The 22,939-nt window shown below is 40.8% G+C and overlaps 1 protein-coding gene across 4 annotated transcripts in view; it reads right to left on the reverse strand.

Moving 5' to 3' along the window:
• The window catches only part of GPCPD1 (glycerophosphocholine phosphodiesterase 1), a 55,238-nt gene extending 41,301 nt beyond the window's left edge, over window positions 1–13,937 (reverse strand). For 2 of the 4 annotated variants that reach the window (XM_072736340.1, XM_072736339.1), the window contains exons 1-4: window positions 13,729–13,927; window positions 8,001–8,077; window positions 4,948–5,044; window positions 458–542 (exon numbers count right to left, since the gene is read on the reverse strand). In XM_072736340.1, the coding sequence (XP_072592441.1) occupies window positions 458–542; window positions 4,948–5,044; window positions 8,001–8,049 (231 nt within the window). In that variant the 5' untranslated portion in view covers window positions 8,050–8,077; window positions 13,729–13,927. Of the gene's footprint in view, window positions 1–457; window positions 543–4,947; window positions 5,045–8,000; window positions 8,078–13,728 lie in introns of all 4 variants that reach the window. The other 2 variants (XM_072736342.1, XM_072736341.1) reach the window with 2 other exon arrangements.
• Window positions 13,938–22,939: the final 9,002 nt, after the last annotated feature.

Consider the following 22,939-nt stretch of genomic DNA (forward strand, 5'->3'; position numbering starts at 1 on the left):
AGCCACTAAGAGATGGCTGTCGTGAAATAATTTTTAAAAATAATTACTCACTTAAAGCTGGCTATACACTCCTTCAAATGTATTGATACCACATAAGGATTAAAAAATGAAACAAAAAGAAAACCCTTTTAACTGGTTACTAGCAGGATTACAAAAGTTGCAGAAAAAGCACAGCTACTGCGAACACTCGTTTATCCTTAAAACCCATTTCTTAACAAGAATACTGCAGAGTATACTTACTAGTAGTCTTTTAAACATTCCACTGCAGACACTGTCTGCATCTGAAGGGCTACATCCTTGCTTTTTAGCACTAAAATATTATTACTCTAGAGTTCTGTTGTCCTTATTTGATCAAAACAAACTTGTATTATTTTAAATGTTTCCAAACTTAAAATTCGTTGCTTTTGAAAGGATTGAGTCTGTTAAAGACACTGGAAACTAGATAAAGAAAACATACCTTTGGTTCTAAAAAGCACCCTTTGAAGTAGCGATACTGAACTGATACTCCTCTAGTGAGTACAATGGTTGCTTTCCATAACATGCTGTGAAGAAAAAGAATTAGAGCAACTATTAATATCAAACTAAAATGCATAAAGACTTCAAAATTCATAAAACCCCTCAAGCAAGGTCTGTGATCAATACTATTTCTTTATTCCTACACAAAATTATACTCCAGGCCTACTACATCAGGTGCTGGGAACACTGTGATGAGTAAGTGTGCCCTATCTTCAAGCAGATTGCTTTCTGGTGAGGACAAATAACCAAACATACAGTGTAAAGGCTACTTAACCTTGCTGACATGACAGGAAGCTTTGGAGGAGAGCCCTCAAGGAGGAAGAACTGAGAGAAGTCCTACATAATGAGAAGGAACCAGCCATACAAAGTCGAGAAGTATTCCAAACAGAAAAAGTAGCACAAAGGTTAAAGTGAGAGTCCGAGTCTTCTCTGACTTCCCATTTAGTTCAAGATATAGGGATCCCTGGGTGGCGCAGTGGTTTGGTGCCTGCCTTTGGCCCAGGGCGCGATCCTGGAGACCCGGGATCGAATCCCACATCGGGCTCCCGGTGCATGGAGCCTGCTTCTCCCTCTGCCTGTGTCTCTGCCTCTCTCTCTCTCTCTCTCTGTGACTATCATAAATAAATTTTTTAAAAAAATAAAAAAAAAAAGAGATATGACAGGGCTGCTAAGAGGCTTTGGGGCTGAGGCAGGTAAGCTATACTCCTGTTCCCAAATGTCCCTGGTCCTGACTGTCCTGTCCAGCCTCTGGTTATTCCCTTAGCCAAGCAACTGGGATTTGTATCTTACATGTTGCAACTCACTGTCTTCCTCTGAACTATATATACTATGCTAACAGTCTACTGCTATTCTAAAGCTTTGACTCAACAGTAAGAGCAGTCACTACAATTTATGATTATAACTGATTTTTTTACCTTCCAATCACAGACCAGTGGTATCCAAAGTGTGATCCACAATCACCTTGGAGCTTGTTAGAAATGCAAATTTTCAGGCCACACCTAGACCTACTGAATTAGAAACTCTGGAAAGGGGAGGAGTCCAGCAATCTGTAATTTAACGAGTCTCCAGGTGACTCTGATGATGAACACTTAAGTTTGAGAGCCACTATCATAGACCATTACCTAAGCATTAATTCAGCATGAATAGTTTAGAAAATAAACAGCAGCTCCAAATGTTCTTCCATGATACCAGATGGCTAGCACTGCTCCCCACCTGGCTCTGCCAAGGCAGTCTTTAGGGCATTATCCTTACTCTGACTCAATCCTGGGTTCCTAACAAAATATCCACAACCACCTGTCACCCATGGTCAACAATTAGATTAATCTGGTAGTAATAAAATACATATGCCCTGGCTCCACTCTGGGAGACTGATTTCATAGGTCTGGGTGGAGCCTGTTCATGTGGAATTTGATAAAACTTCACAGGATATCTGAATATATAAGGTTGGTTGAGAACTACTGCTGTACAGCAATAACAGCAAATGCTTGGCACATGTATCCGTACTACTTTTCCCTGATAAGCCTCAGAATCCTTTTCAACACACTCTACCAACTCTGAGGTGAAATTATTTTCCATCTCTGTTACAAAAGTGGCAATGTTCTAGTACTATTTCATTTATAAAACAGAGTATATGAAACCAGCCCCAGATGTGGTGTACAATAGAATTAGCAGAGAACTCTGAAAAATGTGCTGGGGCCCCTCTCCCATGCACTATTCCTCATTCTCCAGGGGTAGAATCTAAACATGCGTATTTTTTAAAGCCCTCACAAGTAAGTCTAACATGCACCCCTGGTTAAGAACCACTAAATGAAAAAAGAGATAGGGTAGCCTGGGTGGCTCAGCGCCGCCTTCAGCCCAGGATGTGATCCTGGAAACCTGGGATCGAGTCCCATGTCAGGCTCCCTGCATGGAGCCTGCTTCTCCTTCTGCCTGTGTCTCTGCCTCTCTGTGTCTCTCTGTGTGTCTCTCATGAATAAATAAATAAAAAAAGAAAAAAAAAAGAAAAACAGAAAAAAGAGATACAGCAAAGCAATGGGTTTTTTATTCCACTTCCCTAAGTAAATATTGCAAAGTTAAAAATGAACCAGAACTGTTCAGTGACATCAAAAATGAACATAATCTGATGAAATTCAAGAAATATCAGCCAGATGGGCAATGAGGCTCGATTTTGAATTGCCTGCATATCCTCCCCCAAAATACCATAAAATCTACAAGAAAAGCAAATATAACCACAAGTGACCCACATTTTCCGCATTATTAGGAACAATACAACTTTCAAATACAACACAACTTTCATATCATATGGGTATGATACTATTTTGATAGTATCCTAAAGGGGTCTTGTCATTATAAGCCTGTAGGTATGGAGAGGCTTGAGACTCTGAAAAGGAGGTACAAAGGACTTAGATGCAAAGCACACTGAAATCCAAATAAATACAATTCTAAAACACAAGAATGGTGTCCAAGGCAAATGCTTTTTGTATCCTCTTGTATCATCTACTTCCTCTCTCCATGTGAAACACTTTATCTGCCATATGTGAATCAATTATATTTCAGTGTGCATCAGCAAGGTAAAAGTGGCTGGTCCCTTAAAATTACGTGGTTAAGTGTTATCTCATCTGTTCATCTAACTTTGCCCAGGTTGGCTGAAATGGACTTAAGACAGGTGACAGGGCAGCTCAAGTATTCAGAGCAAGGTGTGTTTTAAGAACAAGTTCAGAAAGACATAAGGTTTTACTTCAGACAGGAGTGGCTGATCTGAAAATGGAGGGAAAACATGACCACTTGATGAGAATAAACATTTTGTTCCTCTGTGGTCCCAATATTATTTGCCAATAAAATGTTATTTATGAAAACAGTTCAGAACTGGCTGAGAAAATGTCACACTAATGACAAGTAGAAAAGGCTGTTTTATATACAATTTGTTTTTCTTTTCATTAACTTGCATCATGGTACTGTACTGTTATCTTCTTTTGCTTTGCCATCCATGCTCCTCAAACTATCTGCTATGAAGGACCAGTTTCTGTTTGCTTGTCTGTCCTGTAACTAAAACTCCTGGTCTATGTATCCAGTACAACAGAGATGAGTCCACATGCACTCATGCTTGAATGTCCCAGCAATGTCAAATTGTTATAAACATTTCTAAATGCTTGCTCTTAATATTGTATTTCTCACATAATGCACTGATTATTAGATAAGTTTTTTTTTTTCAAAAGTTTTTTTCCTCTAGCACTGGCCCACAAATTACATTTTCAATAACACTGCTCTACAGGAAAACAATGTGAGCTTAATAATCACGTAATCTGGTGTTTCTCCCTAGGGCCACTGCATGTGTTTATAATACTATTTAAGATCTCCTCTTACCTTACCTCCCACACATACACCTTGATAACCTATAACACTTCCAAATATCCCTAAGTGAAGAAGTACCATCTTTGTCAACATTTACTGATTCTATCCTAATCCCTTTACCATGCAGATGAAAAAATCTAGTCCTAGAGAAATTAGATCTGCCCAAGATCTACATAATGTTGTTTGCGAACTCATTCCAGTACACTAGCTAAAATATTTGTTCCACTCTCTGCTACAGAAAATTATTTTATAGGCTAAAGCAAAAACCAAATCTTTTATCAAGAATACATATTGGGAGCCAAAAGACAATACCTAAAAATAAGTTTTAAAAAAAGGCAATATGAGCCTATTATTTAGAAATATGGTGGTTAACTACCAAAAGAACGAGCCAAAAGGGACACCTGGGTAGCTCAGCGGTTGAGCATCTGCCTTTGGCTCAGGGCGTGATCACGAGGTTCCAGGATGGAGTCCCACATCTGGCTTCCTGCATGGAGCCTGCTTCTCCCTCTGCCCATGTCTCTGCCTCTCTCTCTCTCTCTCTCTCTCTCTGTGTGTGTGTCTCTCATGAATAAATAAATAAAATCTTAAAAACAAACAAACAAACAAACAACAACAAAAAAAAAACAGCCAAAAGTTGAAAATGGCTGAGGTGGGAAATTTAGAAACAGAGAAACTTTTTTTTTTTTTTTAACACACAACTAACCTGGTACAATCACTTCATTCGTTATGTACATGCAATAACTCTCATTAAAAAAACAAACAAACAAAAGAAAAAACAGGGCAGCCCGGGTGGCTCAGCAGTTTAGCTCCACCTTCACCCCAGGGCCTGATCCTGGAGACCTGGGATCAAGTCCCACACATCAGGCTCCCTGCATAGATGGAGCCTGCTTTTCCCTCTGCCTGTGTCTCTTCCTCTCTGCCTACCCCACCCCCTCCCCCATATCTCTCATGAATAAACAAAAAATCTTACAAAAAAAAAAAAAAAAAAAGACAAAAACTATAAGAAGTTATCTTAGAAACCACCCAAGTTTCTAATTTGAATGTCACAATTATTCTGTATCCTGTTATTGCCTTTCTTACCTTTCACCTGTCTCATTTTCTGGAAGAAGAGCCACAGCATTCTGAGGACTCCAGTTTCCCAAAGCATCACAGCTTCCACATATGGCAAAAACTTCTCCTAAAGAAACAGGACAACCAGTTATAGTAGGCTAAGGAAGAAGGTATCAAATTTTAGTTTTAGGAAGCAAGAAAGGGCAGTCAGTTGCAACAGTTCACCTGGATGCACAGTCACCTTTAGATTAGATGGAGAAGAAGCCTCACTGGAAACATGTATTGGACTCAGGCACCATACTAATACCTGCATTAACTTGACCTACCTCTACAGAATTAAAATGAAAGAAAAGGAGAGATGTGTAGGAATGAACTATTCTTCATTTGTTCAACCACTTAATTAAGCCAATAACAAGCATCAAGAAAACAAAGTGATCATAGCACAGTTCCTGCCTGCAAGGCAGCTTCCAATTTAAAAAGGCACACACTAAATGCATGTAAGTATTCTAGAGAAATAATAACCAATATTTTCTAGGAACTCAAACAGTGGCATTAATAGGCTAAAGACTAGGAAAATTATCAATGGGACAGGAGCAATTTAACAATAAAAAAAAATCCTCAAAACAAAGACTTACATAGTGAAAAATCTAGTTTCCCTTACTAAAACAAGGACTATTGTTTTTTACCTGAACATTCCTCATCAACAAACAATATAGCTGTCACCTATATATACTAAATTATGTATATTCAGCAAAAGTCTACAATTTCAGGGTGCCCATGTGGCTTAGTCAGTTGAGCATCTGACTCTTGGTTTCAGCCTGGGTCATGAACTTAGACTGTGGGATCAAGCCCTGCCTTGGACTCCATGCTGAGCAGGGAGTCTGCTTGAGATTCTCTTGTGCCCTCTCCCTCGGTGCACCACCCCCTCAACCCCCGGCTTGCATGTGCGCTCTCTAAAATGAATAAATCTGGAATGCCTGGGTAGCTCAGCAGTTAAGTGTCTGCCTACAGCTCAGAGCATGGTCCTGGGGTCCTAGGATTGAGTCCTGCTCTGTTTGACAGAGCATCGGGCTCCCTGTGTGGAGCCTACTTCTCCCTCTGCCTATGTCAGCCTCTCTCTTTCTGTCTCTCATGAATAAATAAATAAAATCTTAAAAAATTAATAATAATAAAATAAAATGAATAAATCCTTAAAACAAACAAAACAATTTCTTGAATATAAGCATGGCGAAATCTTTGACTTATATATCAATACATTCTGAGTTACTCTAACTAAAATTCCTAAAGAAAAAGATAATGAACTGAGCCAAGTGACCAAAGTTCAGTACAAACTCCTCTACATTCTGAGTAGCTTTTAGACACTATTTTAGTAGAGCCAGACTATAGTTGGCTTTAGCCACCTACATGAGCATTCTGTAAGCTTGGACTATCTAAAACTTAACTAATATTTCAAGTGTGACAGTCATTCAGGAGTTTTTGGGGTTTGTCAAACAGAGTGGTTACATATAGAGATTTGTCAAAACATTCACCAATCCTTTAGAGTAACCAGATTTTGTTTTGTAATAAACTTAGGTTATCACTGTCTTCACTGATTATAAAGAAAAACACTGTTGCTAAATATAAATATTCATTCCCAAAGTCATACACGTTGCTGTGCACACAGTCTTCTCCTTTGCACCCACAGATTCATCTACATTCATATGCATCATCATCTTCCCTCTGGTCCTCGAGAATAAGATCCTTATCAAGCTCACCCTTCTATGGCTAATTCTGTGCCCGGTCCATTTGCCTGACATGGCCAGCTCCTTCTAGCTTAAACTGGCTTCATACAATTCCCTGAAAGGGTACAATATAGTTTTGTCTTCCCTCTGCAAAGAAGGCTCACGCTGGACTAGAGGCAAGCTCTTGACCCAAGCAAACCACCCTATCAGCTGACAAGCAATCTTCAACCTACAGAGTTCTGCCCAGAGATGGGAGCTGTACCAGATCTTTTTTTTTTTTTTTTTAAAGGCTTCATTTATTTATTCATGAGAGACACGCAGAGAGGCAGAGACACAGGCAGAGGGAGAAGCAGGCTTCCTGTGAGGAGCCTGATGTGGGACTGGATTCCAGGACCCCAGGATCACGACCTGAGCTGAAGACAGACACTCAACCACTGAGCCACCAGGCGTCCCTCTACCAGATCATCTTGGCTAAGAATCTGAACTTGGACAATCATATACTCTGTCAACTGCTCTGATGGCTGCTAGACCAAAGATGATGGATATACAGAGTGAATTATTTACTTATTCTTTGAATGCATATTTACCCCTGCTCTGAGCCAGCACTGTTAGGTACATGCATTAATATGACAAGACAAAGTCACATTTTCACAGAGCTTACAATCTATTCATAAAATTACTCAAATAATTCCATAAAATCTGTAAGTACTACAAAAAAGTCCTAGAACTTTGAATTTAATAGGGGTAGCTAAATGTGGGGTTAGAGTAAGGAGAGTTAAAGAAGAAGGGAGGCCACAGATCAAGACAGAGGAAACAATTTGAGAAAGGCCCAAAAGGGGGAAAGACTGTAACAGCTTTGAGGAACTTGCCAATTTAGTGAGAGTATATTAAATAAAGAGATACAACCCCGGGTATGATACTATTTTGATAAGCTATTTACCCTAAAATTACTTCACACTGCTTTAGTAGAGAGCAAAAAATACAGTAAGCCAAAAAAAACATTTACAAATACAGAACACAGTTATCTTAACCAAACACTTCACTAACTTCTTACACTAGCAAAATTTCCCTCATTTCCGTGGTAATTAAAAATCATAGTCCAACTATCCTTGTTCTGGGCAAAATAAAATAAATTCACAGCTTTCTTGGAAAATATGAGATTAAGACATTTACTATTTGGGGAAGTATTTTTTTTTTCCTTAAGTTTACTATACTACAAGCACATTTCTGAAATCAGGCGAGCCCTAAAGATAGTTTCATCTAAAAATTAAGCCCATTATAACAAGAAACTCCATATTTAGATAATCAAGAAAAATACTCATTTAATTTAAAATTTTGTTTTAGAGTGAAACTTTACAATACCTGGTAAAAGAGTTCCTCTTATTTCAAAGGTAACCTGAGAAGGTGTCATTCTGATGGATTTATTTTAGAATGTTGAGCTAGGAAGAAAAAGAGAAGATGTCATGTGAAATATACAAAAAGCTTAGCTGTAGATAGCCACCACCAAGAAACAAATTAAAAAACAAAAATAGATCAAAACTGTGAGCAAAAGATTTCAGAAAACTTATATATAAAGACTGAATTCTTTAGTAAGTACCTAGTAATTTTTAGTGTCTAATGTTGAAACCTATTCTGTGTGTATGGACCAGAAAACTACGAAACAAGTGTGTCCATTTTTTTTTTTTTTTTTTTTTAAGGATTCAAGGTTGTTATGTTACAAACTTTCTCTTCTGATAAGCAGCTGCTCTGAACTCAACCTATCTTTCCTGACCAGGCTCATGCTATGATGGAGAATAAAAAGCAAAACAAAAACAAAAAACAACCACATATAGAAAAAAAGTTGGCTCACGAGAGGATTTCTACTTCAATAAGGTTTCAACTTTACTAACAAGGAAACTGAAGTACCATTCACTGAAACAAAACTATGTTCTGCAACAAGATGCAGATTCTGCTTCTAAGTAATGTAACCAATATCTTTAAAAAAAAACCTCCCCTATAAACCATTCTTTCCAGATTTTCTCTGTATTAACCACTGGACTGTTATTACTCTTATTCTGTAGACTCAAATTTATTTATTTATTTATTTATTTTTAAATTTTTTTAAATTTTTATTTATTTATGATAGTCACAGAGAGAGAGAGAGAGAGAGAGAGGCAGAGACACAGGCAGAGGGAGAAGCAGGCCCCATGCACCGGGAGCCCGACGTGGGATTCGATCCCGGGTCTCCAGGATCGCGCCCTGGGCCAAAGGCAGGCGCCAAACCGCTGCGCCACCCAGGGATCCCTGTAGACTCAAATTTAGAGCCTCAACTCTGCAATCTATTACCAAACCCTGTTGATTCTAATCTTTTTTTTTTTTTTAAGATCTTATTTATTTATTCATGAGAGAGAGAGAGAGAGAGAAAGAGAGAAGCAGAGACACCAGCAGAGGAAGAAGCAGGCTCCATGCAGGGAGCCCAACGCGGGACTCGATCCCAGGTGTCCAGGATCACGCTCTGGGCTGAAGGCGGCGCTAAACCGCTGAGCCATCCAGGCGGCCCAACCCTGCTGATTCTAACTGATCTTACATACATGCCATTCTTTCTACTGTGTGAACTTCAATCAAAATCCTAAGTATACTAACCCGTGTTTTGGCTTCTAAATGTCTTCCATAAAATAATACATTTTACGTCAGTTAGAATATTCTTCCTCATGACCTTGACTTAGAATTACTTCGATTACTTACAGAAATCTAAACCCCTAATCCTTCAACGTCCTATTCACATTTTCTGATTTTTCATTTCTTGGTTGTTTTTTCCCAGCCAAACCAATCTGTTTATAACCCCCTAATTTAAGTACCTAAGGGTGGGGAATGCCTGGGTGGCTCAACAGTTGAGTGTCTTGACTCTAGCTCAGGGCATGATCCCAGAGTTTTGGGATCAAGTCCCACATGGAGCTCCCTGCAGCGAACCTGTTTCTCCCTCTCTCCCTGTCTCTACCTCTCTATCTATGACTCTCATGAATAAATTTTTTTAAAAAATCTTTAAAAAAAAATCAAGTACTAAAGGAAGACAACAAATAGATTTTTTTAAAAACATATACAGTATCAATTCTAAAGAAGGCTATTTAATTCATATATAGAAAGAACACACTCTACAAAAGGGCAGATCATAGTCTACATAACTTCTCCAATACTCCCCTAAATTTTGAACCCCAATTCACCAATGTTCCTAAAAGAATTCCAATTTCTTTACTGTGCGTCATTTCATTAATTTATCAGCTTAAATGTTATTTGTACTTATACATTATTTTAAAAATCATAAAGTAAGTTTCATAGCTATTCATTCTTCTATTTCCCCTTTGCTCCCTTTCCCTCCCCATGAACACATGCCCAACTCTGTAATGCCCATTCAGTGGACACTGCTGCTCAGGTAACTACACTTCCAAGTCAAGGTAGATATAAAGCAGCAGTTCTCACGAGGGACAATTCTGCCCTCCAAGAGATGTTTGGCAATGTCAGGACATATTTTTGGTTGTCGCAACTGGGAGTGATACTGCTGGCATCTAGTGGGTAGAGGCCAATAGTGCTGCTAAACACCATGTAATGCACAGAACAGCTCTCCATAAGTAATTGTCCAGCTCCAAATATCAATAGGGCTAAGGCTGAGAAACCTGAGCCACAGGGGGCTGCTCTGAAGGTCAAGAATCCAGACTCAAAGTTAGCTACAAACTACCATCCCACTTACATCAGTGATAAAACGTAAATGTTGAATATTCATATTGAGAAAAACCACCAGTCAATGTGGTTTCATATCACCTGAATACAGAATTCTCTATTTGATAATTCCACCATTTCACTTAGAAAATCCGTTATGCACTGGAGAAAAACCTTAATCAAAATGATTTCTGTGTCTAAGAATAAACATGATCTATTTAAAGCATATACATCCAGTTCTAACACTGCTAAAGAACGTTCTAAATCTAAAAATAGCTGTAGATTGATAATCCCCTCATTAAGCAATCATTATCCAAGTATCTTATTAGCTCTCCTTTAACATGACATCTGATACGAATCTGAGTACTAACTCTTGGAATATTTCCTTTTCTAATAATTAAATAGTTGACTGAAACACCAAACTCTTACATTTAATTTATGTCATAAAGAAACCTCAGACAAGCAAAAGAGCTTGGCTTTTACATAACTGAATTAATTTTAAGACACAGCAAAAAGCCCCATCATCCACCAAAACTGCTGAATAACCAACCTTAATCTCAAACTTTAACTTCTACTTTCACCCAGTGTTTACTGTCAGTTTTCAAAAAAGGACTACACAATCTCATCTACATAATTACACAGTTGCTGCTCAACTATTTTTTTTTACCAATTTTAAATATCTATTCTAGCTAATTTTAGGGAAAGCAAAAATAATTATTCCTATATATCAAAATCAACTGGCACAACATTACCTTTAAATTTCTACTGCATTAAATGGGAAAATTACATAGATCAACTTAATAAAAGAGAATTCAACTAATTATTAAAATTGACTTTCGTTCTTAAGGTTGCTTATAAAAGTGGCTGTAGTAACTTGGCTATAAACAGCTGCAGTAAGTGTACTGTACAAAACTATATACATAAGCACAAAATTACCCTCCCAAAAAACCTCCCTGATGTCAACAAAGCCTCATTTTCCACTTGGATTGCCAAAAAGTCCTATAGTCTGGTTTAATTTCCTCTCTCCCTCCTTCCACAATTTAATAACACACCAAAATAAAGCCGGGGAAGCTGCTCCTACACCAGTTTACTTGATCGTGGACAGAGGCCAAAATTCTGGTACAGGATTGGCCTGCACAATTTTGGCACCCAGCTACCACCAAAACAGTAGTGACAAAGTAAAATATTGACCTGTTGTGGAATGCAAGATTTACACACCTACCAATACTTCCTCTTCTTCCAAACAAGCAAAAAAACCATCCCTACTTGGACAGGGGATGTGTTCCAGATATATACAAGAGTAAGAAGAAAAATCTAGTCATTTTTATATACTTGAGCTGACTGTAAATGTAATTTAACCAACTCCATTTGTTTTACATATAACTTCCATTTTGTGCTTTTTGAAGATAAATATCAAACAGTATTCTCATCTGAGATTTTGAGTAGCATCTAACAGTTTTTTGAAGACTCAAGAAATTAGTACAGCTATGACATTGTAATTTACATTCAAGAAGTATTTCAGAGTTTACACTACCTGCCAAAATAAATCCTACTCTATTTTTTTGGTCAAAGAAACTATCCCAACACATGACCTTACTGGTTTACCAGCTAGGGGAACAAAGGGGATATTCAAGCAAAACAAGGTGCAGGAACATTTAGTTTAGAGTTAAATTGAGATCACAGATATTTTTAGCTAAAATGTGTTTTTCTAGCCAAAAAGACCATCTCTGTCCTTCAAATTTTTTCAAAGAGGGATGCCTGGGTGACTCAGTGGGTTAAGAGTCTGCCTTCAGCCCAGGTCATGATCCCAGGGTTCTGAGACGGGAGCCCCACATTAGGCTCCCCGCCCAGCAAAGAGTCTGCTTCTCCTTCTCCTCCTCCCTCCAGCTTGTGTGTGTGTGTGTGTGTGTGTGTGTGTGTGTGCGCGCGCGCGCACTCTCACTCAATAAACAAAATCTTTAAAAACATTTCCCCCCCCCCCCAAAAAAAAGCTATTTCCACGTCTTACTCTTTCCTAGATTCCAGCAGCTTTGATCCTCATAACTGGCTACAAAAAATATATGAAATGCCTAAGTTTTCCTGAGTTAACTTCTGTTCATCCTGTCGGAATATGATTCCACTATTCCAACCTCAGTATACTTGAGCCAACATTTTAAACAAATGTATGCAGACACGAGTGGATTTTCATAAAGAAAGCGCTTCTGGAGATTTCGCTAAGCCAGGTTTATTCCTTGTTCAACTTTCTAAACAATGCAGTAGAAGTTTTCAAATATTTTCCATCTCACTTTGTCTTGATAGTCTTTCATGCATAGTTCATATGCCTTCCCTGGCTAGGATTACATACAAAGATTCGGATTCACTAATCTGCTTTTTTGTAGTTCTCAAATTTCACTAACTCTGCCACGGGGAGATTTCTCTCGTGGTCATTATTTCTCTGGACAGAACTTTCCTAAGTTTTATCCTGCCTAGAATATTGGTTCCCCCTGGTTCTCAGGTCCAGAACGGACTAGGCCAAGTGCAGCTGTGCCTACTTGCTCTACCCTGAATCACTCGTATCCAGACCACCAGGAGCCGAGAGGACTGACAGCGTGTATTTCTAGTGTATTTTTACGTAAGTCACAACTGTCAGAAATGTGGCACGGAGGGGGGGGGGGGGTCGTTCCCGGGCGCGGAGCGTATAAAGAAAACAGCGTCGGGTCTAGACATCCTGCTTGGTCCCATCCCCTTCCCTTCCACGCTGGCACCGCTTCGGACTGCACCGCCGCCTCGAGACCAGGTCAGTCCCTACGATTCCCGGCCGCAGGCAGGGGCGGTCCGTCACGGCGGGGCAGCGGCGGACGAGCGCAGGCGAGGTGGCCCCGCAGCCGCCAGGCCGAGCACGCACGCCGCGCTGGGGAGACGCCGCTGCCCCGACCCCTCCTCGGATTACGGGCGCTCCGGGGCTCTGCAACAGCCGAATCCTACAAGCACACGCCTTCAGAGCCTTCAGAGAGTAAGCGGCTGCCCAGACGCCACGAGTTCTTCGCGGGCGGCGGGCCAGGGGCGCGCGCGGCCTCCGGGCAATGCCGGGGTCCTCGCCCCCGAGCTGGCGCGCTCGAGGGGGCCGCGCGCCCCACGCATCCCGGGACCTGCACGATGCTGCCCTGGACCAAGCTCCGGCAGCCAGCGGAACCGTGGGCAGCAAACAATACGAGTGGAACCGCGAACTTCCAGGCCGCGGCCGCCCCGGGGCGGGGGGGGGGACCGGGACGCCCGCCCGCCCCGCGCCCCGCCGCGTCCCCCGCCCCGCGCCCCGCCGCGTCCCCCGCCCGGCCCGGCCCGGCCGCCCTGACAGCTCCGCCGCCACGTGAGCCGCCCCCGCAGCGAGCTCCGGGCCAGGCCTGGCGGCCCGCCTCACCTGCCGGGGCCGCGGGGCCGCGGGTCCGCGGGTCCGCGCGTCCGCGCCGCAGAGCCGGGGCCGCGGGCCGAGGAGCGGGCACCCGCCGTCAGCGCCTCGCCAGCGCTCCCCCAGGCAGCCCGCGGCGGCGCCGAGCGGCAGGAAGCGGCTCCGCTCAAACCGGTTTCAGCTGCTCCAGACCAAACCGCCAGGCCACCCCGCGGGGCGGGGCCGGAGGGCGGCGGGGCGGGGCCTGACGTCACGCCGGCGCCGCCCTGGCCAATCGGCGGCCGCGCGCGGGGGGCGGGCCCGCGCGTTCCTGGAAAGGGCTTCGCGGCGGCGGCCGGGGGCGGGGCGGGGGCGGGGCATCGGCGGGGCATCCCCGGGGTCCCCCGGCTGCGGCTCTTCCGCGGAGCTGGAGGCGCGGGTGGGTGCGGCGCCCACCGCCGGACTGAGCTGTCAGGCGCGTCCATCGGCCTCCAAGGCCGCCTTACGACGACCAAACGCGGAGGCCGGAGCTGCAGTTCCGAATCGCAGTTTTTGCCGTTAAAAACGGGGAAATGAGCAGGCCTAGTGCTTTCTGGAAACTTTCTTCCGTTACCCAACAGCAAACACATTTGGATCTGATCTTAAAGTTGAAAACGAGAGCTGAGCGACCGGAGACGTTCGAGCGTTTGTGCCCTAGCTACACCGTCTTGGAAGGCGCCAGCATCACCTGGAGCTCTCAGACTTGCTCTCGGGCCGTTTCAGGCCCGCCTAATCTAATCTGCGTTTAACAATATTCCCAGGTTATTTGTATGCATATTAAAATGTAAAGGAACTTTTCCGAAAGCAAGATAGACCCTCTCTGCAAATGTACTTTCTCATTTTTTGAAAAATCAGCCCTACCAAAAAAAAAAAAAGGGCAAAGTTTTTTTTTCTCTCTTTTGAAACTCCCAGAAACATTAATCAGCATTTGCCACTTACCTAACTTAAATGGTTACCTTTCCAGCGTCAAAGCTAACCTCTAGTTAATCTCTTATATAAAATTACATTAGCAATATTTCGTTTAAATCAAGTGAGATACCGAAAATTAAAGAACCACTTTGTGTGTGTGTGTGTGTGTGTGTGTGTGTGTGTGTGTGTGTGTGTGGATATTGAAGAACACTTGCAGTAAGGCATAGCTCCGAGTTGCAAGGTGGTTGGAATGCACCTACTAAAAAAAAAGCATTTGTATTAGATAAACTCTAGCCTTAGAAAGAATTTTTAGTTTTATAAATTAAAGTGCTCACAGCCACATTTGATATTTCAGCTTGGATGAGATCCCGGAGCATTTCTAACAATGTCACCCATTCAGTTACCAAATAATTATTAAGTGCATGCTTTGTGTTAGTCACAGGATGCAATGGTTTTTTGATGGTACTTATTTTAATCCCAAATTTCATAAAGATTTAAAATTTCTTTCCAGTTATGTACCATTATCTGCAAAAGTCTGCAATTGTACATTTCTTAATAGCTTTGGAGTTTCATTTCTGTGTTGTTAGTCATATTTCAGTGATGGATTTTTTCCCTTCGAGTTTGCTTCCTTTAAATATTTATAATAGATCTTTATTTTCCTGTGATCATCACTTAGTCAAGCTATTATTTGGTGTTCATTGTCCAAGCTGATGTACCCAATCCATGTTCCTCCTTAATTCCTATTGAAATTATAGAAGAATTATACATATTTGAAAGATGCCATCAGTAGGTTGGAAGTTGAGGCACTTCAAGATCTAAAATAAGCCAGTAGCATTAGATGATTGGAGAACAGAGAAATTTGGAACCACATAGGGGAAGAAGGTACTCCTGGAGATGCCATTTTACAAAACCTTGCTTAGAAACTCTAATAGTGCAACATATTTAGATTACAGCATATATACCCCATTCTGACTGGGATATTGAAATAGAATATAGACAATATTTCCTCCTGCCATTTCTGTGGAATGGTATAATTTTTCAAAAAACATGGTTAATGAGATTAATTTACATATGATTCCCAGAAGGGCTCCATATGTATTGAATTTTACAAAATATTAACATCTTATTTGATTACATAATGAAATATGTTATCTCATTTGTCTAAAATCAACACTGTATGATCATGAATAAGGGACAGGCAGGGTTAGGTAGGAAGAGATAGGTAGGGGGCTGCAGGATGAGGTTCATAAAAATCCCAAAAATGTGGAGGTGAAAGTAAACCAGAGATAAAGAAACAAGCCAGACCATCCTGTCCTAGGTGTCAGGGGTTGGGTCTTGTTATAACAGCTACTTACTACCAACAAAAAATTACTGTACCCTAAAAAGGAAGTAAACTACTAAACATGTTATCACTAATCCTTACTCAATGTGCTATCAATAGAGATGTTTAAAGGGATTTAAGTTCTCTGGTTAGCCTTCAAAAAAAGACTAACCCTAAACGCCCTCAGTGGCAACCATATCAGGACCACTGTCATTCCTGAGAGCTTTTTCTGTATCCTTACTTGACAAAACCCTATTGCTTTCCTCTCCCTTGTCTTCAAGATTCATTTCTCAACTTCATGAGACAAGAACCTCGCTCTTTTGCCTCAATCTCACTTTACACCTTACTTTTTTTAAGGTAGTAATGTCACCAGTTAGACCCCAAGACTTGACCTTTATCGCCTACCTGCTTGTACTCACTAACTGTACTCGCATATTTTTCCTAAAGCTCTTCTTTCTGGCTTTCCTCTTAATTCAGGCAAATTAAACCCAAAACCACTCCTCAGGTGATAGCAACTGCTTTAATAAAACCTCTCTGGCCCAGACCACCTAGACCCTTTGAGCTAAACCCCAACTTGAGCTTCTGCAGAGGGACCATGGAGTGACCTCTGGAACGACCTACCATTGCCTTTACCCCATTATAATATTAAAATCTCTGCCAAGGAGGAGCCTCAGCCTCATTTACATAACATGCAACATATTAACATGTTTCCTTAAGGCAGATGCGCTACCTTATGTTTGCCCTTACAAGCTGACAAAACTTCCCTATCTAAATATTCATCCTAACCCTGAACAAGAGGTACACATTCAACCATTCTCAGGTAGTCGTGGTTTTAGAAGCTAATCTCTGGGGGATCCCTGGGTGGCTCAGCGGTTTTTAGCGCCTGCCTTTGGCCCAGGGCTTGATCCTGGATCGAGAGTCCCTGGATCGAGAGTCTCCAGATGGAGAGTCCCGGGACTGAGTCCCACATCAGTCTCCTTGCATGGAGTCTACTTCTCCCTCTGCCTGTGTCTCTGCCTCTTTCTCTCTCTCTGTCTGTCTCTTGTGAATAAATAAATAAAATCTTAAAAAAAAAAAAAAAGAAGCTATTCTCTGTGATCTGTTTATTTGCTGCAAATAAAGGGTTTTTTTTTCTTTGTGTGAAAACTCACTTGGTATAGTTTCTGCAACTCACCAAGGAGCTAATTGACATTGGCTTGGTTACAGTAATGATATTGAAGGAAAAGCTCTAGATTTAGGGGCCAAACCTAGACTTGAATCCTACCCCTCACCATTTTAAGTATAAACCATTGAGAATAAATGACCATTTTTTATAACTGGGAACATCGTCAATATGATTTTGACTAAAGTAACTTTTCATCCATAGATAAGTCATTTGTGGGCTTCATTGTGGGCCATTAACCAGGCCCTTATAGATGTTAGCTCAAATTTTCATATTTAAAGTAGTAGGATACCAATTGTAAATGACCGATACATTGGTAAAACTGATTATCATGTAACAGTTTCTACAGACAAATTGTCACATATAAAGTAAACATAATTACAACTCTGGAAGGTATCTCTCTTATGAACTCTAGGAATCAAGACATTGTAAAACTAAGGAGCGCAATTTATATAAGAAAATGCTGTACTGAGCCATTTTGTTTTTAGCCTCTTCTGCTTATCATTTTTTGTCTCTCCAGATGCCTCTCAGTCTGGTGCATTCTGCATTAAAATGGATTCCCCGAGGGAATTCCCTTTACTGCTCAAATTGTTCAACAGTTGACCGGCTATCATTTTATCATTTTAGTAAAAATATTGATGACTGTCTGCAGAATGAGCTGTTGTTTTCTGGGCATATCCTTAGTCTTGAACAAAAGGACTCTAACAGCACTACTACCACACAGCAGCCTCAAAATCCCAGCTGCTCACTCCAGGCTGGCAGCTCGCCAATGAGCTCGGCTTGAAGTCAGGAAGGCAGAGGTTCTTGGCAATAGTGGTGCATTTATTATGTGAATGATTTAGATGGGGGAGATTAGAAGCAATGATTCTTCTCTTTGCTGTACTCCTGACTTGCTGGTTTACATCACACCATTGTTATTTTTCCTATAAAACGAAAATGAGGGAACTAATGCTTGCTTTTATCTATTATATCTTACTTTGCCTTCCTATAATCAGGCTCTCAAGGGCAAGGATTATGTTTTATTGATCTTTACATCCCAGCACAGTGTTTGGCACAGAGCAGATATAAATATGCTAACAGAAATCACTGGAAATTTCAGGAGAAAGTATTAAGTAAGTTAGTCATTTCTATATGTCAGCATTAAATATTAAGCAATGTTGTGAATACCAATTGGAGAAGCAGGGATTCAGCTGCTATGGGTTCCATGGTATGGCCTCCCCTTGCGCTTATCTCACTTTGTCTTACAGGAATACTGCTCTGATTGTCAACACTTACATTGTATTAGATGACAATCTGACCCAGAGCAATGGACATATGGTTCACATGGTGTGGTTGTTGTTTTAAGTTTAATTTTGAATGCACACCCTAACCCAACCCAGACCCCATCACTCCCTGTTACTCATCCATTGTCCTAATCATACATTTCACATGTCCTTCTTGCACCAGATAGGCCTCTGAATTTGGATTCGAAGGCAACAGAACAAACTGATTATCCTAGTCCAGCTAGGCTAAAGAGAACCTTGTCTTCTTTTCTTTTTTTTTTTCTTTCTTTCTTTTTTGGTTTTGTTTTGTTTTTAGATTTTATTTATTTATTCATGAGAGACACAGAGAGGGAGGCGGACAGAGGCATAGGCAGAGGGAGAAACAGGCTCCATGCAGGGAGCCCGATATGGGACTTGATCAAGGGACTCCAGGATCATGTGCTGAGCCGAAGGTAGACACTTAACCTCTGAGCCACTCAGGCGTCCCCCTTGTCTTCTTTTCATGAAAATAAGTGTATGCTATAGCTATGTTCCTTATTGCATATTCCTCCTAAAAAATTAATTGTAATTCCCAACCCAAGGGGCATGGAGAGAGGGTGAAAATCATCCAAACCACTTGGGATTCAGCCACCTTACCATGCAATAAATTAATACTATACATAAAAAGCTAAACCATCAAAAATTAAAATAATCAAAATATTTTCCTAAAGGAAAGGAGGAAAACACCAAGGACCTATGAAAGTGATGGCAGTTAGAATTTGGGGCTTTTTCCCCCCCCCCCAAATATAACTAACTACTAGGCTGGGATTTTAAAAATCTGAAAAAGTAGCCTTCCATTACTTAATACAGACATCATATCTATGATTCATGGTTAGAAAACTAAATTCTAGTGTATATAGTCAGCCAAAGTCCATCAGAAATGAGAATTGTCTCCCATATGATTTTATTGCCCAGCTAACATCAGAAATGAGCACTGATAAATTCAACTATTTGGTTTAGAGATGTTTATTTTACTGAGTCTAGGGAGACAAATTCCAAATAGGGAGTTTATTACAGAAAAGCTCTGTAGGAAAATGGCCTCAGAGCCTGATAAAACTTATCATTAAAATCAGTGGTTATTTCCCTAGGTATCAGATCACAGCCCAGAGAAGCCACTGCCAACTCATCAATTCATGATTCAAATCATAGAATTATGGCCAAAGCAGGCACCCACTGTGTAAGACAAACAGCCCAAAGTTGTTTTGTAGATAAAAACTCATCTGGGAAATTTTAAGATATTCAGAGACTTAAGAATCCTGTAATGAGGGATCCCTGGGTGGCGCAGCGGTTTAGCGCCTGCCTTTGGCCCAGGGCGCGATCCTGGAGAACCGGGATCGAATCCCACGTCGGGCTCCCGGTGCATGGAGCCTGCTTCTCCCTCTGCCTGTGTCTCTGCCTCTCTCTCTCTCTCTCTCTGTGACTATCATAAATAAATAAATAAATAATTAATTAAAAAAAAAAAAAGAATCCTGTAATGATCAAAAACCTCTTTTTATCCTCAAAATAGTACTGATGTCACTGTGTGCCAAACTCAGCCAAACCAAGATTCCCTCCAGGCTACCTATTCACCTCTATTTAAATGTTGGCATATGTTGTCTGTGTTCTATAGGCCAAGTTTGTGAAATAATTTTTATTATTATGAGTCTATGGTTTTAGAAGTCTTTCCCCTTGCTTGCTTCAAGTAATTCTCCAGTTATATGACCTAAATGCAAGATGATGATGATGATGATGGTAAGGAGGAGGAGGAAGGAAAAAAGGAGAAAGAGGACAAGGAGAGGAAGAAGAATTCTTAGAAGAAAATGACTAAGAAGAAGAGAGTAGGTAAGAGATTTACTCTCCATAACCTGCTTCTCTGAATTAGATTTCACCACTTTACCCAATTTATCCCTCCTCTTTTCAGTATCCCAATGGCTCTCTAGCATTAGATAATTATTATTTAGCTAGCTCCTACCTACCTCGAGCTTTATTTCTGACCCAAGCCACCTCTTTTCCTTCCCAGTCATTCTAAAGAATTCAGGGCCTCCTCAATCTCTTTGGCATTCAAGGTGTGGTTCTTGAACCAGCAGCACTGACGTTCCCTGAGCACTTGTTAAGAAATGCTGAATCTCAGGCCTTACCATAGACCTGCTGATTCAAAACCTGCATTTTAACAGGAACTCTGGGGATTCATATGAACACAAAGTTTGAAAAGATCTCTTAGAAGACCCTTCTTCACTGGCCACCCACCAACCCACCCACTTGAACCAATGTAAAATTAACTCCAGGGAGCAATCAAGTGATCTGCAACTCATCCTGGAAGCATTTTCTTTTCTTTTTTTTTTTTTTTTAAAGATTTTATTTTTTATTTATTCTTTGAGAGATAGAAGGAGAGACAGAGCCAGAGACATAGGCAGAGGGAGAAACAGGCTCCATGCACCGGGAGCCCAACGTGGGACTCGATCCCAGGTCTCCAGGATCGCGCCCTGGGCCAAAGGCAGGCGCCAAACGGCTGCGCCACCCAGGGATCCCCCTGGAAGCATTTTCTTATAAACACCCTCCTTTCTTCTTAGTTATTCCTTTGTGAGTGTGACAAAAATTGATGTGAATAAATTTGCATAAGCAAATGTCCCTCGCATCTGGATTGAACTTTATGGAAGGTGTTGGTTTCTGGTTTTCAATTTCCTCTGCCCTTCCCCATAAGACTGTAAACTCCTTGAAGTCAGGAACCTTATCTTATTTCTATTTTGAAGTCTCAGTGCCTAAAATAATGCCTATGGATGGCCTTGATGAATTCTTTTGCCTGAGGAAATAAAGGATTGACTTTTAAAACCCACCATATCTTGTAATTAGACTCAGCCACTTAAAGGATCATCTAATCTTTAGTAGAGTTTAAAAGGATTTTAGAATCACAAATCTTGAATTTCACTGGACTATTTAAATTGCCACAGGGTTGAGCGCTAAACTATTTAGCGCTGTTTTCAGTACAAGAGATGCCTCGAGCCAAAATGAAGGGATCTACCGCCTTACTATGCCACCCTATTGCCACCACAGGCTTACACTGTGTGCAGTGCTTTGGTCTTTGAAGTTTGAAGGCAAGCACAAGTCTCTTCCTCCTGGATCCCAGGATAGGGTGGTCCAAAGACCTTTCCTAGCAACCCTTGGAGCAATCAGTTACATCCTGTCTCTAGTTCTCTGGCCTTCAACCACCTCAGTTTCCTAGAATCCTTTTTTTTTTTTTTTTTTTTTAAGATTTTATTTATTTATTTATTTATTTATTTATTTATTTATTTATTCGTGTGAGACACACAGAGAGCAGCAGAGACATAGGCAGAGGGAGAAGCAGGCTCCATGTGGGAGCCCAATGTGGGACTCAATCCCAGGACCCTTGGATTATGCCAGAGCTGAAGGCAGACACTTAACCACTGAGCCACCCAGGTGCCCCTTCAAGAATCCTTTTTTAAAAGGAAATCGTAGAAACTTAATCTGTTTCTGTGTTAAGGGTTTGTAGCACCCATTATTGGAAGGAAGGGGGGAAATGGGTGCTCTGGCACATTAGTCTTTATTGAATTAATTGTTAACACTTTTTTTGAGAATGTTTGGATCACAACTATGAAAAACTTAAGTGTGCATAGCTTTAAACCCCAAAAATGTAGTTCTACAAATGTATATTTACAGAAATACTAATATAGGTACATAAAGATATACCAAGAACATTCATGTAGCATAGTTGAAATTGTCTAAAATACTCCCCCCCCCCACACACAAAAAAACTAGAAACAAAAAACAAAAGCAAAAAGTAAAGCAATGTAAATACCCCTCAATGGGAAGTGTGGCAATGGATAAGTAGTAATTCTCATTTATTTATACATGAAATACACAGTCATTGAATGAATGTGATAACTCCTTATGTACCCACTTGGAAAGATTTTCAGTCTATTTTTAAGTTAAAAAAAAAAGCAAGTGGTAGAGTGTATGATATGATCCCATTTTTTAAAAAGTGTATATTGATATATGTGTATATTTATAGCAATAGATATTGCTATATCTTTTTTTGGTGCAAAAAAGTGCTTTTATTATAGCACAAGGACTGGGCCTATGGGCAGAAAGAGCTGCACTTTTGCTGTGTGAAGCTGGTGATTAAATACCTAGTGCTCAAGGAGATGGGATGTACAGGGAACTATAATACTTTTTAAAAGGCTGAAGAAATGCACAAAAAGATAGTGGGGCTATGTGATATTGTTGCTTTTTTGCATGTTTTTCAGTTTTTCAAATATTCGATGTAAATGTGTTAATTTTTTATTGTGCCTGAGAACAAAAGGAAAGATTTCTCATATACAAGAACTCTAAACTACAATAAACTACAAGCCCATCTTTTTTTTTTTCTTTTAAGATTTTATTTATTTATTTGAGAGAGAGAGAGTAAGCACATGAGCAGCTGGCAGGGGGCTGGGGGGAGGGATAAGGGAATAGAGGGAGAAGGAGAGAGAATTCCAAGCAAACTCCACACTGAGCGTGGAGCCCAATGCAGGACTC

This window comes from Vulpes vulpes, chromosome 14, assembly GCF_048418805.1.
Source record: "Vulpes vulpes isolate BD-2025 chromosome 14, VulVul3, whole genome shotgun sequence".
NCBI lineage: Eukaryota > Metazoa > Chordata > Mammalia > Carnivora > Canidae > Vulpes > Vulpes vulpes.